General features: G+C 33.1%; 2 protein-coding genes across 6 annotated transcripts; both read left to right on the forward strand.

Annotated features, from left to right (window-relative positions):
* The first annotated feature begins 1,245 nt into the window (after positions 1-1,245).
* On the forward strand, positions 1,246-9,203 carry LOC125279395 (tumor necrosis factor receptor superfamily member 14-like). 2 transcript variants are annotated; one of them, XM_048209036.1, is made up of 9 exons: positions 1,246-1,901; positions 6,511-6,876; positions 7,181-7,306; positions 7,470-7,625; positions 7,784-7,871; positions 7,951-8,135; positions 8,375-8,382; positions 8,492-8,530; positions 8,713-9,203. In XM_048209036.1, the coding sequence occupies exons 2-9, from the start codon at positions 6,750-6,752 to the stop codon at positions 8,728-8,730; spliced, it is 747 nt and encodes a 248-aa protein (XP_048064993.1). In that variant the 5' UTR covers positions 1,246-1,901; positions 6,511-6,749; the 3' UTR covers positions 8,731-9,203. The 2 variants fall into 2 exon arrangements, with proteins under 2 accessions (XP_048064993.1, XP_048064992.1); XM_048209035.1 differs by lacking the exon at positions 1,246-1,901 and adding an exon at positions 2,817-3,974.
* Positions 9,204-9,635: 432 nt separating this feature from the next.
* Positions 9,636-17,645, forward strand: LOC125279394 (tumor necrosis factor receptor superfamily member 14-like). 4 transcript variants are annotated; one of them, XM_048209031.1, is made up of 10 exons: positions 9,636-9,942; positions 10,609-10,671; positions 14,629-14,994; positions 15,299-15,424; positions 15,589-15,744; positions 15,884-15,971; positions 16,051-16,235; positions 16,476-16,483; positions 16,588-16,627; positions 16,821-17,645. In XM_048209031.1, the coding sequence occupies exons 3-10, from the start codon at positions 14,868-14,870 to the stop codon at positions 16,937-16,939; spliced, it is 849 nt and encodes a 282-aa protein (XP_048064988.1). In that variant the 5' UTR covers positions 9,636-9,942; positions 10,609-10,671; positions 14,629-14,867; the 3' UTR covers positions 16,940-17,645. The 4 variants fall into 4 exon arrangements, with proteins under 4 accessions (XP_048064988.1, XP_048064989.1, XP_048064990.1 ...); XM_048209032.1 differs by having other exon boundaries at positions 10,609-10,617; XM_048209033.1 differs by lacking the exon at positions 10,609-10,671.
* Positions 17,646-18,135: the final 490 nt, after the last annotated feature.

An 18,135-nucleotide genomic window follows, 5' to 3' on the forward strand; every position in this document is an offset into this window, starting at 1 on the left:
CTCCACGGTGACCCCTAGTGGTCAGAACAGTGCAAATGCAACAAAACTCAGGCCAAACATGCATTAAAAATACCCTTTAACAAATGTATTACAAAATTTTTATTTAAAGTAAAATCAATTAAATGGAATTAACTAATCATCTAATAAGATTAAATATAGAGTGTCTGTATAATATGTGTTCTTTTATCAATTTTAAAGGCTTGTTTCTCTGTTCCATGGCTCAAGCTAAACAGGCCAATAAGAGAATAATAACTACTATTATTAATTTTAATTATTCTAATGTATAATTAAAACATCTACAAATGTATAAAACTGATTGGACATCAGGTAAAACCATAGGGTAAAGCTCTAGACACTTGTTCAATAGTTCTCAGTGAATCTGCATGATTCATGGGTTCACTTTATCATCGCCCTCTACTGGTGAACCATTGAAATTTCGAACTGTTTTGAAATGTTTCGAAACAGTGATGACGTTATGAAGCCTCGTTTACTAAAATCACGTGACTTTGGCAGTTTGATACTATCACCATAGACTTAAACAGGGCGCGCAGCTGTGACCGGTCCCAAATATGGCGGCGATAGAATACAGTGACGTCACATGAAACCCATGTATATGCTTATATAGCATATAACCTTAAGCTTATCTTTTCATGCTGTTGCAAATCCTGACAAAAGAACAGTTTTTAATAAACAATCATACTCGATTCCCTCTCATGTGTGATCATTCATGGGAAAAAAGTTATTCAAGATTTTATAGAACAGCCTACTTCATCTTTGCTAGGACTTATTTAATTGCATTCAATGACTGTTGTGTATCTCTAGGCCAGTGTTTCTCAAACTTTTTCTGCCATTCCCCACTTTGGTGGTAAGGAAGGGTTCCGAGTCCCACCTGTCTCCAATCGCCCCAACAAAATGTTAATAAACTAGGCTTTAAGTTTAACTGTTAAAATGTATTAACTTATTTTATTAACATTACATTTTAAAACATTACATTAAATAACAGCATTAAAAACTTTCAAATAGAGAAAATAAAAGTGCAATTATATTATCACTTTGCATTTTATTTATTATATGTAAATTATAAATTAAATATTATTTGATTTTTTTTTACGCGACCATTATTTTAGAACGTTTCCTCTTATTGTTTCCATGGCGACGCGTCATGCACCCGCATGCACCGCAGCCACAATAACACTGTATGACAGATGTAACGCTTTTATTTCGTTTCTCCTTTTTTATTCAAAATATTCACAAACTTGCTTACCATGTCATCAACTATCTGATATTTCGATTCTCAAATATGTAGAAGTGAGTGTGTTTTGTCGTTTAAAAAGGTTAATAAATGATCTTGAATGATCTACTTATACTATGTGTGTCTGATGTGAATAAAACACGTCGGCAAATTATATTTGAATTGATTGTTACTGCTGCTTCCATAGACATAACTGTACTTTACAAACTCTAAATGTATTGTTTTACTAGTACTTACCTATATTTAAATGTCTGACACCTAAAATAAACATTATGTTGTTGAAAACACTGCATAGTTGTGATAAATGACAAGCGCTGCTGTACGCTTCCGTTTCTGGCTCAGCGCCAACCAAAGCGCGAAAGCACAGTTTGAATCTGGCAGTTAAGTGACGTCACTGAACGTTCTAAATCCCATATTTGGGACCGTACTCTCAGGGGCACATAAATAAAAATCCCATATGTGGACATGACTCAAAAGGTTAAAAGAGATGGGCACAAAAATGACCAAATGTCCTCTCGTTTGTCGCGCCCCACCTGTCTCTCGGCTATAACTGCTGAATGACAATAAACTGAGTGAACTTTAAGTTTTGAACATTGATCTGTCATTTGTAGGATCTCAAGGAAGAGAAGCTTCTATCATTGACAAGAAGGTATGGGTCAGATCTTTGACGAGATTTAACTACCAAATTAACTAGAACATCTAAATTAAAATAACTCCATGCTTTTTGTTCCATTACAAAATAATGAATCCGAAATTGCGTGATAGCAACGTCACTGTTTTGATTTACTGATTAACAACAATAAACTAATTCAGAAATAGTTCTCAGTTTTTGTTAATTTAATTCGCTCACAAATTACGTCGAAACAAAGAACGCCTTCAAGTGAAATGTTCGTGTGTTTTTAAAACTTTTTTGCAGCTGCGCGCGCATACTGGTTGCAGAATAATAGTGGTAGCAATTGAAGGAAAATGTGCAAAATCCACAGAATAAGAGAAAAATGTTTTGTTGTGCCTCTGGATGTTGGAATCGGAATGCAAAAAATATAGTCTTCATTTTTAAAGAAAACCATCGTTAAAAACGTCCTTTGAAGATAAACAGAGACGTTTCACAGACTGGACTGATGACATCTGTAAGGATTAGTCTACTATTAAAGCAGGAATTTGATGTAAACAGTAAGTGTACATAATATTCACATATGCAGTTCAGAGGACATACATACATAGCAGTTACATCATGAAATAATTATAATTAAAATAATTTAAACCTATAGTATTTTACATAGATAACTTTTAAACATAATAATTTTTATTTCACAATTCTGACTTTTTTTTCTTGCATTTGCGTGTTTATTACTCCCAGTTCGGACTTTATAACTCGCAATTGTGAGTTTATTTCACAATTCTGAGGGGAAAAAAGTCAGAATTGCGGGATTTGCAATTGCGGAATTGCAATTCAGAAAAGACAGAATAACGAGTATATCTGACAATTCTGTTTTTCTTTGTAAGAAATGTGAGATGTAAACTCAGATTTGCGAGAAATAAAAGTCAGAATTGTGAGATATAAACTCGAAATTAACTTTTTTTATTCTTTTATTTCGTGGCTTCCATAGACTTCTACTGCTCAACTGTCATTTTCTGCAACCAGCTAGGCTCCGCCCACAAAAAACGTCATCGCTGTTTGCAAACACCAACTGAAAGAGCTTTACTCAGAACTATGGAAAGATATTGAAACATTTATTAAAGTTAATATCCAACAAGATATATCTGTAACTTTTAAAAATATTATTTTTGGCCACTTTGATTCTGATTCTAATAAAAACAAAGCTTGTTTTGTTATAAATTTAATGTATTTTCTTTGCAAATTCTATATCCATAAATGTAAATTCTCTAACAACAAACCAATTTTTCTTGTTTTTTTGAAAGAATTTAAAATGTACCTTAACACTATTTCATCCTCTGTGAATAAGAAAGCAAGAAGAACAACCTCAATTTGTAATGATTTTAATTTGAATACTCTAATTGAAATGTAAATTAATCTTACCCTCTTTTTTTTTTTTTTTTCTTTTTCTTTCCTCTTTTTTCTGTTTCCAAATGTCATATTTTTTTTGTTCTGTATGTTCAGATGACATTTTATATAATGTTGATACGTGTTGTATACCATATACATAAATGTATATCATTAATGTCATCTTATAATGTTTGCAATAAAAAAAAAAAAAAAATTTAAAAAAAAAAAAATGTACAGCGTTCACAGGTCGAATGTCCGACTTTGAGTGGCGTTCAGACATTATTTCCAAGAATGAGGTGGGAAAATTTTAAATTCCAAGCTGTCTGTGACGCAGTAGTAATTCAACGAAATAACTAAAACAATAGGAGGCGACATTTGACTGTAAGTTGGTTATTATTAGCGAGTCACTGAATCATTCTCAACTGATTCACTCAAAAACAATGATTCATTCAGGTACTTGCTCTGAGTCTGTATGAATTCGTTTGAAACTAGTTTAGTTGGTATGACAAAAATAGACAAAGTAACTGTCAATATTATGTCTCATATGTAAGTTACTCAAGTTTCTTATTTAACGGTTGTATAAAATAAATATTACTTGCAATAAAAAAAAAAAAAAAAAAAAAAAAAAGAGCTTTACTCAGACAATGAGCAACAGTAGCCTATCTGTGACCAATGACCAGCGATTTGTGAAAGAAATAGACTTGCAATTAGCAGCTGGTAAGTAGTTTTTAGTCTTTTATTAAAAAGGAAATGTTGCTGCTGACCCGAGTCCCCACACTTTAAACTATCCTACTAAAAAATCACGGCACAAAAAATACAGGCTTTTGTTGTCCTTATTTTAAAGGCATTCGACAACAGACTAATTTATATAAATCAATGGCTTCCTTTATCTTTTATCAGTCGCTTTGACCGTATACGTGTTATTTCTATACGTGTTATTTCTAAATTTCCTAAACATTTTGACTAAAGTAGCTAAGTTGACAAACGTGAAAGTTTTTACGGGTTAGTTACACTTTCAGTTTCTCCATCAGGAACAAGTTACAATTCCACATGTGGAAAAGTAGCTGTGGCAGACACAGCAGATTTTAGAGGAGAAAAACTAATTTTGATGTAAGAAAGTATTTTTTTATTTTATTTATTATTTTTTTTTTTTAAACTTCATTTATTTTTGTTATGGCAATTTCTGCTTTGTAGTTATACTCATCAAAGTTAAATTATGTTTATTGTGTGTCTGTGTAGATATTTTTCATGCAAGTTGTTAGTGCCAAAGTTTTGGCTGTTAGTTGTAAGGTGAGCTAGTTCATGGCTACAGAACTCTGGCTTAGTTGTAACAGCAACTCTGGGTTAGTTGTAACATGAATGAAACATGTTACAGCCTACGCCAAGTAAATTTAGTTGTATTTATGCTTCTTATTCTTTTTTTTGACGCAATAGAAGCACAATAATTCTGGCTAAAATATACATTTTGCTATAATATTTGATGTTGGACGTCTATTTTTATGATAGTAACTGTAAATGGACTATTGTAATGGAGTAAATCAATATACTTTAGGCCGACTACTGAGTTTAGATTCATCTTACCAATTAAAATATAGTCTGTGCATATTTATTTTAATTTTTAAATTTGTGATTGTAATTTCTGCTCTTCTAATAACCATAAAAGGTATTACAGATGCCAAACAAAACCAGAGAGAAATGTATTCATATATTTTAAAACAATCTAATTAAATCTTGGGCACAGAACATTTAGACCAGAGTATAGATTCCCAGAGGTCTATATTTTAGTAAATATCGGCCTTGGAAAAGGGTAGCTGACTTTATTGCTTTAACTACAGTGGGTAGTTCACAACCATACATGTAATTTCTGCAGGCTGCATTTTACTCTGTCACTCTTTCATAGCTTTTGCTGGCTCTACACAACACTTGTTTGGTATTTCTCCTGCTCTTTGTGTAGCAAAAAACACTCATCACTTAATGAAAGCTTAAAAATGAAGGCCTGATTGTTTCAGGGGCCTTGTCACAGGTTTATTGATTTTGAAATTCTGTGTTACTTTTGTTATATTTTCACATAAAACAATGATTTAGTAATCCTCTTGTACCACTGTCCTGTTTTGTGCTAAGAAATAAGTCTCCTGACAGTTCTCCAAGTGCACTGAATGATTCAGTGGCCTATATAGCACTTAATTTTTAAGAAATTACTTCTCTTTAAATATTTTGGTTCATCATACTTACCTTTTAATAAAAATTGCCTTAAACTTACACCAGTTTTTTTTTTATTTAGCTCTATTTAGTAAATGTGTGTGTTTGTGTGTGTGTGTGTGTGTGTGTGTGTGTATGTATGTGTGTGTGTGTGTGTGTGTGTGTATCTATATATATATATATATATATAATATAAAATATATATTGGACTGCTAATGGTTAATAAAGTCAAATAATTGTATGTGAGAGAGTCAGCTGTATTATCATTGTGTTCCTATTGGTCAGTCAGGAGCTCAGCTTAGCCTGACAATTAGCCTGCCCTGGGCCAGGTTAGTTTCCCAACATAAGTTGACAGAGTAACTAAGTTTGAACTAATTTAAGTTTGTTTTATGAAACTAAATTCACTGACAATCAGTCTGACTAACTAAAATAAGCCTAGCTTGTATTCTAATCTTGTTTTATGAAACAGCCCTCAGCTTAAAAGAACTCCAAGATACAGAAAGAAATGTCAAAAATTTTACAACCATCCCCGGTCTCCCCTACAGATATTTTTAATGATTTAACAACAATTATTTATTCCATATAAATATTTATTAAGTAAAAAAGCATGTAGCTATAAATGACACTGTGGGGAAAATGTTTGTGATGTTTGGGGGTTAATGTTAAAGATGATGGAATTTGAAAATGGTAAACTAATGAGAGTGAAAAGTGTTTTCAGAGAATCTATTTCTACTGATTGGCTTCATCACTCCATCACCTCTCCACCAATAAGCTGGTGTGTGGTGGACATTCTGGCACAGTATGGCTGCCGTCGCATCATCCAGGAGGATGCTGAACATTGGTGCTTGAAGAGATTCCCCCTTCCATATATAAAGCACTTTGAGTGCAGAGAAAAGCATTATATAAATGTCACAAATTATTATTATTAAATAATAATAATAATAATTAAAATAAATCATAAGACAAAAGTGCCTTTATTTGAAGAGACACCCAAATATGTAAGCAAGTAAGTTTACAGTGAGTTGATTCTTTTCTTATTTTTTTCTTTTTTCAGTTTGTTTGCCAAAGAATGGATATGTCTACATGATGCTTGTGGAAATACAACCTGCACAAGATCTGCTTTTTGAACTACTGTCTTCTTGTCTCTCAGTTTTCAACAAAATCCTCCCATACTGTTAAATGTTAAGGCACCCATCAGACTATACAACTAATGTCACAGATAATGTGAAGGCTGAGGAAATGTTTCCTCAATGTTCACATTAACTGACTAAACTCCACTGAGATTTATGTGACATGCTCACTTTAAGGATTACTATTCTAATTACTGTCATTGTTCCTCTTAACTATGAACTTTGCTTTTGTGGATGTGCTCATGCTGAATATGAAATAGAGGGGCAATGTTGCCTGATGTGTGCTCCTGGTAAGACTGCTAATAAAAAGTTATACCATATAGTTTACAGATTTTACACAATTTGTTTTTATTTTTCAATCTATATTCTTTATCAATGTTTTTTTTTTAACCATAATTTTATTAAATATATTACTTAAGTGATGATAATCTGCTTTATTCTGCATTCATGAATATTTTTTTCTGCATACAAGCAATAAATAAAATAAAAAATTAAAAAAATCTGAATTTGAAAGTCAGCATGACAATGCATTTTGCATGACATTAAGTGATTTGTTTTAAAATTAAATAGCAAATTTTATGTGTTGTTGTTCAGGAAATCATCTTGTTTGGCACTGCACAGATGACACCAGCACAACTTGTGTACCATGCCCTGAATTCACTCACATTGATGAACCCAGTAGCTACTCTAAATGCTTTACTTGTACTGTGTGTGATGAAGGTGAGTGTTTCACCCGTTATATTTGTTCATCTAAAAATGTAAAAAATTATATATATAAAATAGCTTTTAATGCAGGTGATTTAGCATCGGAAGAGATGCAAGCATAAAATTGTTCCTAACAGTAACTTGCAATATGGTTTCTGCTGACTCGTTTCTATCGTAGGCCAAGGGTTAAGACTGAATAAAGCATGTACTCGGTCATCAGATACTGTTTGTGAGCCGCTGGAAGGATTCTACTGCACTAAACAAAATAAAGGCAGCTGTAGATTTGCTGTGAAACACTCTGAATGCAGCCCTGGACAATATATCAAACAAGCAGGTAAGAGATAAAAGTATATAAATATACATAGATAGTGAATGAAATGCTATTTATTGTTATCTGTGCAGCATTAGTTGCAGTTAAGGAAACAGAATGTTTTTGTAAACACAGTAGTTACTCTTTATGTAGTGTCAACTATATGTCCATTGTCTTTACAGGAACTGGCTCCACAGATACAGTATGTGCTGACTGTAAAGGTGACACATATTCAAACGGCTCTTTTTCGTCCTGTATAACACACACAAAGTGAGTGTTCACTTCTGCTGTTAGTATGTGCTGTTGGTCATCATTTTTCAACATATCTGATCCAGGATGTCATTCACAGATGTGAAGCATTGGGACTTACTGAAACAAATCCAGGAACAAAATCATCTGACAGTGAATGTGGAAACCCCCCTACTGCTTTAGCGATCATTATTTCTAGTGTTATAGTTACTTTAATATTAATTACAGTAATAAGTGTTTTTACAATTATACGTATTCGAAAGAAGAAACATTCTAAACATTCAGGTAAGCTTTATTCAAATTATTCAGAATATTTTTTATGAGATCTAATTGTTTTATAATTGACTTTTCTGTGCAAATTCAACCAAATGAAATAATATAGACCTACATAACTGATACTATACCTAATATTTTGACAATCATTCATATACACTATATATTTGCTATAATTAGGAATAAATATGGTGATGCATTGACATATAATATTGATTATTTTCTAATAATTTTGTCTTCTGTTCATACAGGAATACAGGTATATTGAAAGTTTATCTTTTTCACATTAAAGAGAGAAAAAATAAAGCAAATATCTTTTACTGTGTTTTAAATAACAAAATGTATGTTTATTTGCTTTTTGTTAAAAGGAAACAGAAAATTATTTAAATGAAAAAGCCAGTAAAAAGGTAAGAGTAGTAAATCACAGACATACAACACAGTTAATCAGCTCATAATACATAATAATAGATTTTAATTGTGAGTTATGTCATATTTTTTGTTTTCTATGACTGTGTAAGAAAGCAATGTAAAACATTTTTTTATGCTTGTGCAAGCTGAAAAGTAATGCTGTCCTTCACTGTGTTTTCAGTTGGTGGTGGCAGGATAAATGATGAGACATTCGGAATGGAAAAAGTGAATGACTGCGGACTACTCAGCATTGTCTCCACATTCTCTAAAGAATTTATCATGCCTGAAGTCCAGCAGCTAGAGACACTAACAGTCCTTAAAACATACTGAGGCCCCTGTTTGACCAGCAGCGGCTCTGCTTATGAACTGCTGACCATGCTAAGGAGGACAGTATTGCGTGGTTCTTAAATTGTCTTTTAAGATAGTTAGCCAAGGCAGTTAGGCAATCAGGCTTCTTTTTTGGCATTAAATTAGACCAATCTACATTTTACTGACTTAAAAAAAAGTTATAAACAGTCTTGAAAACAAGTTGATGCACTTTTATGCAACTGGCCTCTAGTTGTTACCGCTAGATGGGGCTATACGCTTATAGCATATAACCTTAAGCTTATCTTGTCATGCTGTTGCAAATCCTGACAAAAGAACAGTTTGTTAATAAACAACCATACTCGATTCCCTCTCATGTGTGATCATTCATGGGGTAAAAAGTTAATCAAGATTTTAGAGCACAGCCTACTTCATCTTTGCTAGGACTTTATTTAATTGCATTCAATGACTGTTGTGTATCTCTAGGCTATAAGAGCTGAATGACAATAAACTGAGTGAACTTTAAGTTTTGAACATTGATCTATCATTTGTAAGATCTCAAGGAAGAGAAGCTTCTATTATTGACAAGAGGGTATGGGTTAGATCTTTGACGAGATTTAACTACCAAATTAACTAGAACATCTAAATTAAAATAACTCTGCTCTGCTGTGGATACAACATTAATGTCACATATAACTTGAACAAATTTAGGATAGCATTGCATAAAAAGGTCCTGTTTACATTTGCTATTAACATGCAATCACCGTGACACCCAATCATGTAGGCTTTTTGTTCCATTACAAAACAATGAATCCGAAATTGCGTGATAGCAACGTCACTGTTTTGATTTACTGATTAACAACAATAAACTAATTCAGAAATAGTTCTGTTTTTGTTAATTTAATTCGCTCTCAAATTACGTCGAAACAAAGAACGCCTTCAAGTGAAATGTTCGTGTGTTTTTAAAACTTTTTTGGGTGTGCCGCGTGACTGACGCTAGGAATGCAAAACTGAAAGAGCTTTACTTAGACAATGAGCAACAGTAGCCTATCTGTGACCACTGACCAGCGATTTGTGAAAGAAATAGACTTGCAATTAGCAGCTGGTAAGTAGTTTTTAGTCTTTTATTAAAAAGGAAAAGTTTCTGCTGACCCGAGTCCCGAGCTTATCCTAGCCTACTAAAAAATCACGGCACAAAAAATACAGGCTTTTGTTGTCCTTATTTTAAAGGCATTCGACAACTGACTCATTTATATAAATTGCTTCCTTTATCTTTTAGCAGTCGCTTTGACCTTGTTATTACGTGTTATACGTGTTATTTCTAAATTTCCTAAACATTTTGACTAAAGTAGCTAAGTTGACAATTTACGGGTTAGTTACACTTTCAATTTCTCTATCAGAAACAAGTTACGGTTCCATTTGTGGTAAAGTAGAGCCCAGTGGCAGACACATCATATTTTAGAGGAGAAAAACTAATTTTGATGTAAGAAAGTAACTTTTTTTTTTTTTTTTAACTTCATTTTTGTTATGGCAATTTCTGCTTTGTAGTTAAACTCATCAAAGTTAAATTGTGTTTATTGTATGTCTGTGTAGATATTTTTCATGCAAGTTCTTAGTGCCAAAGTTTTGGCTGTTAGCTGTAAGGTGAGCTAGTTCATGGCTACAAGATTCTGGGTTAGTTGAAAAATAAATGAAACATGTTACAGCCTATGCCAAGTAAATTTTTTGTTGTATTTATGCTTCTTTTTTTTTCTTTCTTTTTTAATTTCAGTATGCCAAGGTCAGTGGTGTCCAAACTTGGTCCTGGAGGGCCACTGTCCTGCAAAGTACTAGGGTAAAGTTGGTTTTATATTCGCACATTCGGACATCCGTATTCAATAGCCTTGTTAATCACACTACATTGGACATTCAGTGGACATTCACAAGTAAATATGCCATTAAAACAATACTTGCCTATTTTGATCGACTGTGAAAAATGTTGTAAGTTGACAATCGTTGGTTGTCAATATCATGTCGCTGCTTAAAATTCACAAACATTAATTTATTGCACATTTATTGGAAAGTCTGAATTTATCAGAAGTCCGAATGTGCGAATATAAAACCAACTTTACTGAAGTCTGCAAAGTTTAGTTCTAGCCTCAACACGCCTGACTGTAAGTTTGTAGTATGCCTAGTAGATCTTTATTAGCTGTTTCAGGTGTATTTAATTGGGATTGTAGCTCTTGGAAGAGAAAGACAAATTGAGGGATGACATTTGCTCATTTTATTCATTTTTGTGACACACACACACACACACACACACACCAGAGTTGAATAAAAAGCTTTAAAAACTAATTTTTTTGTTTGTTATAATCCTTATTTCATAATGTTACATCTCACCCCAGAGTCTGTTACAACTAAACCAGACTATGGGGTGAATTGTAACATTTCACTCCCCATGTCTGAAACTAAACCACACATTTTCTGTCTGTGCTACAAAGATAATACCCATGTCATTTAATAACTGACGCTTGTAACTAGTTTTGAACGCACCAGAGGGCTGTTTCATAAAAGATGCTAAGAAAAGCGAGGATTAAACTCCAGAACCTAACTTGAATGAACCTAACAAACGAGTTGGGGCTAAAGCGGTTTCATAAAAGGTAATTGAAGTTCACGCAGTCCTGCTAATTTGATCCAGGTTTACCTAGTCAAGATAATTGCGCGTGCACGCTTTTCTTAAGCAGCCCTAGAGGTCGATCATGGATCAAATCGATCCACCATAAGAAACTGCATACATTTTGTGCTATTTTATGCATTTGAGACATGGTGTTTTCTTCAGTGCATAACTTACTTTTCACAAGTTTATTCTCCATCTGTAAATGTTAGAAAGTCACGCAAATATTTCCAATTTGCTGCTAAACTTCACAGTGAACGAAACAGATGGGATGCAATAGAAGCGCAATAATTCTGACTAAAATATACATTTTGCTAAAATATTTGATGTTGGACATTAAATGTGCCTTATGTACAATTTTAAACCTACAAGTAAGTATATTTTTATGATAGTAACTGTAAATAGACTATTGTAATGGGTTAAATCAATATACTTTAGGCCGACTACTGAGTTTAGATTCATCTTACCAATTAAAATTTAGTCTGTGCATATTTATTTTAATTTTTAATTTTGTGATTGTAATTTCTGCTCTTCTGATAACCATAAAAGGTACTACAGCTGCCAAACAAAACCAGAGAGAAATGTATTCATATATTTTAAAACAATCTAATTAAATCTTGGGCACAGAACATTTAGCCAGTTAAAAAAAAAAAAAACCTGTAGGTTACACACACACACACACACACACACACACACACACACACACACACACACACACACACACACAAATTGTGACATTATACCCAAAAATTCTTCATACAGTGGACTACAAGTAAAACTGATAAAGATTTGGAACCAAACTATATTTTAGTAAATATGGGCCTTGGAAAAGGGTAGCTGACTTTATTGATTTGACTACAGTGGGTAGTTCACAACCATACATGTAATTTCTGCAGGCTGCATCTTACTCTGTCACTCTTTTCATAGCTTTTGCTGGCTCTGAAACACTTGTTTGGTATTTCTCCTGCTTTTTGTGCAGCAAAAAACACTCATCACTTAATGAAAGCTTAAAAATGAAGGCCTGATTGTTTCAGGGGCCTTGTCACAGGTTTATTGATTTTGAAATTCTGGGTTACTTTTGTTATATTTTCACATAAAACAATGATTTGGTAATCCTGTTGTATTCTTCTGTGCTAAGAAATAAGTCTCCTGACAGTTCTCTCCCAAGTGTGTCCATTTTTGTCAGTATTAAAGGGTTAGTTCACCCAAAAATGAAAATTCTGTAATTTATTACTTACCCTCATGCCGTTCCACCCGTAAGACCTTCGTTAATCTTCAGAACACAAATTAAGATATTTTAGTTGAAATCCGATAGCTCCGTGAGGCTTCCATAGGGAGGCAATGGACACTTCCTCTCTCAAGATCCATAAAAGTACTAAAAACATATTTAAATCGGTTCATGTGAGTACAGTGGTTCTATATTAATATTATAAAGCGACGAGAATAGAGCACCAAAAAATAAATAAATAACGACTTATTTAGTGATGGCTGATTTCAAAACAATGCTTCAGGAAGCATCAGAGCATAATGAATCAGTGTATCGAATCTGCTGTTCGGAGCGCCAAAGTCACGTGATTTTAGCCGTTGGCAGTTTGACACGCGATCTGAATCAATTATTCGATACAGTGATTCATTTATGCTCCGATGCTTCATGAAGCAGTGTTTTGAAATCGGCCATCACTAAATAAGTCATTATTTTGTTTTTGGCGCTCCAAAAATATTCTCGTCGCTTTATAATATTAATATTGAACCACTGTACTCACATGAACTGATTTAAATATGTTTTTAGTACCTTTATGGATCTTGAGAGAGGAAGTGTCCATTGCTCCCTATGGAGGCCTCACGGAGCCATCGGCTTTTAACTAAAATATCTTAATTTGTGTTCAGAAGATTAACGAAGGTCTTACGGGTGTGGAACGGCATGAGGGTGAGTAATAAATGACAGAATTTTTATTTTTGAGTGAACTAACCATTTAAGTCTGTGAATGATTCAGTGGGCTATATTACACTTAATTTTTAAGAAATTATTTCTCTTTAAATGTTTTGGTTAATCATACTTACCTTTTAATAAAAATTGCCATAAACTTACACCAATTTTTTTTATTTAGCTCTATTTAGTAATTGTGTGTGTGTGTGTGTGTGTGTGTGTATATATATCAAATAATTATATGTGAGTCAAATAATTGTATGTGAGAGAGTCAGCTGTATTGTCATTGCGTTCCTATTGGTCAGTGTTAGAGGAGCTCAGCTTAGCCTGACAATTAGCCTGCCCTGGAACAGGTTAGTTTTCCAGCATAAGTTGCCAGAGTAACTGAGTTTGAACCAATTTAAGTTTGTTTTATGAAACTAAATTCACTTACAATAAGTCTGACTAACTAAAATAAATCTAGCTTGTATTCTAATCTTGTTTTATGAAACAGCCCTCAGCTTAAAAGAACTCCAAGATACAGACAGAAATGTCAAAAATATTACAACCATCCCGATCTCCCCTACAGATATTTTTAATGATTTAATAATTTATTTGATTTAGACTTTCAATATGAAAATCCATGTTGATAAAATATTAATTATTTATTCCATATAAATATTTATTAAGTAAAAAAGCATGTAGCTATTTTTACTGCTCTCCATTTGCATTTATAGGATTCATACCGTATAGCCAAATAAATTCCCGAAAATTGTTAAAAATGTAAATTTTGCAACCATCATTTCCATCACAAAATGCTACTAATATATTTAGTTGAAATGACACTGTGGGGAAAATGTTTGTGATGTTTAGGGGGTAATGTTAAAGATGACAGAATTTGAAAATGGTAAACTAATGAGAGTGAAAAGTGTTTTCAGAAAATCTATTTCTACTGATTGGCTTCATCACTCCATCTCCTCTCCACCAATAAGCTGGTGTGTAGTGGACATTCTGGCACAATATGGCTGCCGTCGCATCATCCAGGAGGATGCTGAACATTGGTGCTTGAAGAGATTCCCCCTTCCATATATAAAGCACTTTGAGTGCAGAGAAAAGCATTATATAAATGTCACAAATTATTATTATTATTAAATATTCACAAGACAAAAGTGCCTTTATTTGAAGAGTTCACAGTGAGTTGATTCTTTTCTGTTTTTTTTTTCTTTTTTCAGTTTGTTTGCCAAAGAATGGATATGTCTACATGATGCTTGTGGAAATACAACCTGCACAAGATCTGCTTTTTGAACTACCATCTTCTTGTCTCTCAGTTTTCAACAAAATCCTCCCATACTGTTAAATGTTAAGGCACCCATCAGACTATACAACTAATGACACAGAAAATGTGAAGGCTGAGGAAATGTTTCCTCAATGTTCACATTAACTGACTAAACTCCACTGAGATTTATGTGACATGCTCACTTTAAGGATTACTATTCTAATTACTGTCATTGTTCCTCTTAACTATGAACTTTGCTTCTGTGGATGTGCTCATGCTGAATATGAAATAGAGGGGCAATGTTGCCCGATGTGTGCACCTGGTAAGACTGCTAATAAAAAGTTATACCATGTTTACAGATTTACAGATAACTTTTGATGTTTTATATTTGTTCAATCTATATTCTTTATTAATGTTTTTACTAAAAGTTTAATAAATATATGACTTCAGTGATGATAATCTGCTTTATTTTGCATTAATGAATATATATTTTTTCTGCATAAAAGCATTTATTTGGTTAGAAAAAAACTAAATTAGAAAGTCAGTATACCATGACAATGCATTTTGCATCACATTAAGTGATTTGTTTTGAAATTAAATAGCAAATTCTGTGTGCTGTTTTTCAGGAAATCGTGTTGTTTGGCACTGCACAGATGACACCAGCACTACTTGTGTTCCATGCCCTGAATTCACTTACATTGATGAACCCAGCGGCTTCACAAAATGCTTTACTTGTACTGTGTGTGATGATGGTGAGTGTTTCACCCTTTATATTCGTTCATCTGAAAAAAAATATGTTATAGATTTCATTCATTTGAATCTGCTTGATCTTTTAATGCAGGTGATTTAGCATCTGAACTAACTGTTCCTAACAGTCACTTGCAATATGGTTTCTGCTGACTCGTTTCTATCGTAGGCCAAGGGTTAAGACTGAATAAAGCATGTACTCGGTCATCAGATACTGTTTGTGGGCCGCTGGAAGGATTCTACTGCACTGAACAAAATAAAGGCAGCTGTAGATTCACTGTGAAACACTCTGAATGCAGACCAGGACAATATATCCAACAAGCAGGTAAGTGATGAAAGTATATAATATACATGGATAGTGAATGAAATGCTGTTTATTGTTATCTGTGCAGCATTAGTTCCAGTTAAGGAAACAAAGTGTTATTTTTTGTGAAGTGTCAACTATATGTCCATTGTCTTTACAGGAACTGGCTCCACAGATACAGTATGTGCTGACTGTAAAGGTGACACATATTCAAACGGCTCTTTTTCGTCCTGTTTAACACACACAAAGTGAGTGTTCACTTCTGCTGTTAGTATGTGCTGTTGGTCATCATTTTTCAACACATCTGATCCAGGATATCATTCACAGATGTGAAGCATTGGGACTTACTGAAACAAATCCAGGAACAAAATCATCTGACAGTGAATGTGGAAAAGCCCCTACTGCTTTAGCGATCATTATTTCTAGTGTTATAGTTACTTTAATATTAATTACAGTAGTGAGTGTTTTTACAATTATACGTATTCGAAAGAAGAAACATTCTAAACATTCAGGTAAGCTTTATTCAAATTATTCAGAAAACATTTGAGATCTATAGTTGTTTTATATAGTTTTTATAAATTCAACCAAATTAAATAATATACAGTATAACTGATACTGTAACTAATACTTTTTAATGATCATTCATATACACTATATAGTTGCTACAATTAGAAAAAAAGCTGGTGATGCAATGGTGCTGAGAAATATAATATTGATTAAATTACTATTAATTTTGTCTTCTGTTCATACAGGAATACAGGTATATAGAAATTTTATTTCTGTTTTAACATTAAAGAGAAAAAATAAAGCAAATATCTTTTACTGTTTTAAATAAAATGTATGTTTATTTGTTTTTGTAACAAGGAAACAGGAAATTATTTAAATGAAAAAGTCAGTACAAAAGGTAAGAGTAGTAAATCATACAACACAGTTTATCAGCTCATGAAAAACTTCAGTGACAATATTCGATTTTAATTGTGATTTATGTAATAATATTTTTTTTTGTTTGTTTTTTATGACTATGGAAGAAATCAATGCAAAACATTTTTGTGCATGTGCAAGCTGAAAAGTAATGCTTTCCTTCACTGTGTATTCAGTTGTTGGTGGCCGGAAAAATGCTGAGACATTCAGATCGGAAGAACAATACTTACAAAATGTGAATGACTGCAGTTCCCAGACTACTCAGCAAGAATCATGCCTGAAGTCAAGCTGCTAGAGCCACAAACAAACTGAGTGGCACCGAGGGGCAGCATCAGCGGTACGCAGAGAAGGAGACCAGAGGCCGTTTTTTGAATGGATGTCAATGCATGAGAGGCTTCACTATGCTGATTAAACAGCTTTTGTGGGGAAATAGCTAATCATTTAACTAACTGACAGCCTGTTTGCTAATACTTTTGTTGGGAACTATATTACTTTAGCTTCATAAAAATGTATCATTTCAAGAGAATGCAGACTTGGCAGTGTTGCGACTGATGTCACTGCCATTACACGATAGACTGGGAGGTGCTGCACGTGATTAAGTTAGTCATTACACTTTCTCCAGTGGTAACTCTGCTTATAATAATATGATCTCTGATTAAACTGAGTTGTAGCAGATTTCAAGTTCCCAGGATGCTTTACATCACACTCTGTAAGGGAAAATTAATGTTGAAATTGAGTGTTATTTTGTCTGTTTTTCACTAAATGAATACAGGGAAAGATGTGTTATTGTTTAATGTTCTGTTGTTCTGTTATTCTGCTCCCAGCTCATTTAGCAACAACATGGAACACTTTTTAACAGAAACACTATATTCAATTTTGCACAATTATTATTATTATTATTTTTGATTACTTATGTATTCATTTCGCATTATATTAAAGTAGCCTTTTTTTAAATCACAAAGTGAGTGCTTACTTACAATTTGTGTGTTAGTGTTTTCATTATCTTTTCAGCACTTTAGTTATCATGTATACAGGTGCTGGTCATATAATTAGAATATTGTGAAAAAGTTCATTTTTTTTATTGTAAATTATTTTTAAAAATGAAACTTTCATATATTCTAGATTCCCTACATGTAAAGTAAAACATTTCAAAAGTTTTTTTTTTTTTTTTTTTTTTTTTTTTTAATTTTGATGATTAGAGCGTACAGCTCATGAAAGTCCAAAATCCAGTATCTCAAAATATTAGAATATTTCCTAAGATCAATCAAAAAATGGATTTTCAAAACAGAAAAGTTCAAGTTCTTTAAAGTATGTTCATTTGTACACTCAATACTTGGTCGGCAGCACATATTACAGCAAATGACTTCCTCCTAGCACAAATTACAGCATCAGTGAAGTGTGGTATGGAAATGATCAGCCCGTGGCACTGTTGAGGCACTATTGAGCCTTCAGATCATCTGTATATTGTTGGATCGACTGTTTCTCATCTTT

This window comes from Megalobrama amblycephala, linkage group LG12, assembly GCF_018812025.1.
Source record: "Megalobrama amblycephala isolate DHTTF-2021 linkage group LG12, ASM1881202v1, whole genome shotgun sequence".
In the NCBI taxonomy this organism is placed as follows: domain Eukaryota; kingdom Metazoa; phylum Chordata; class Actinopteri; order Cypriniformes; family Xenocyprididae; genus Megalobrama; species Megalobrama amblycephala.

What these genes read in the sequence shown, in the direction of transcription:
- LOC125279395 (XM_048209036.1), top strand. Translation starts at nt 6,750, where the DNA reads ATGCTCACTTTAAGGATTACTATTCTAATTACTGTCATTGTTCCTCTT. An exon ending in TTGCCTGATGTGTGCTCCTG is followed by an intron (nt 6,877 to 7,180) that starts GTAAGACTGCTA and finishes GTTGTTGTTCAG; the next exon opens with GAAATCATCTTGTTTGGCAC. An exon ending in TTGTACTGTGTGTGATGAAG is followed by an intron (nt 7,307 to 7,469) that starts GTGAGTGTTTCA and finishes TTTCTATCGTAG; the next exon opens with GCCAAGGGTTAAGACTGAAT.
- LOC125279394 (XM_048209031.1), top strand. Translation starts at nt 14,868, where the DNA reads ATGCTCACTTTAAGGATTACTATTCTAATTACTGTCATTGTTCCTCTT. An exon ending in ACAATATATCCAACAAGCAG is followed by an intron (nt 15,745 to 15,883) that starts GTAAGTGATGAA and finishes TTGTCTTTACAG; the next exon opens with GAACTGGCTCCACAGATACA. An exon ending in TGAAAAAGTCAGTACAAAAG is followed by an intron (nt 16,628 to 16,820) that starts GTAAGAGTAGTA and finishes CTGTGTATTCAG; the next exon opens with TTGTTGGTGGCCGGAAAAAT.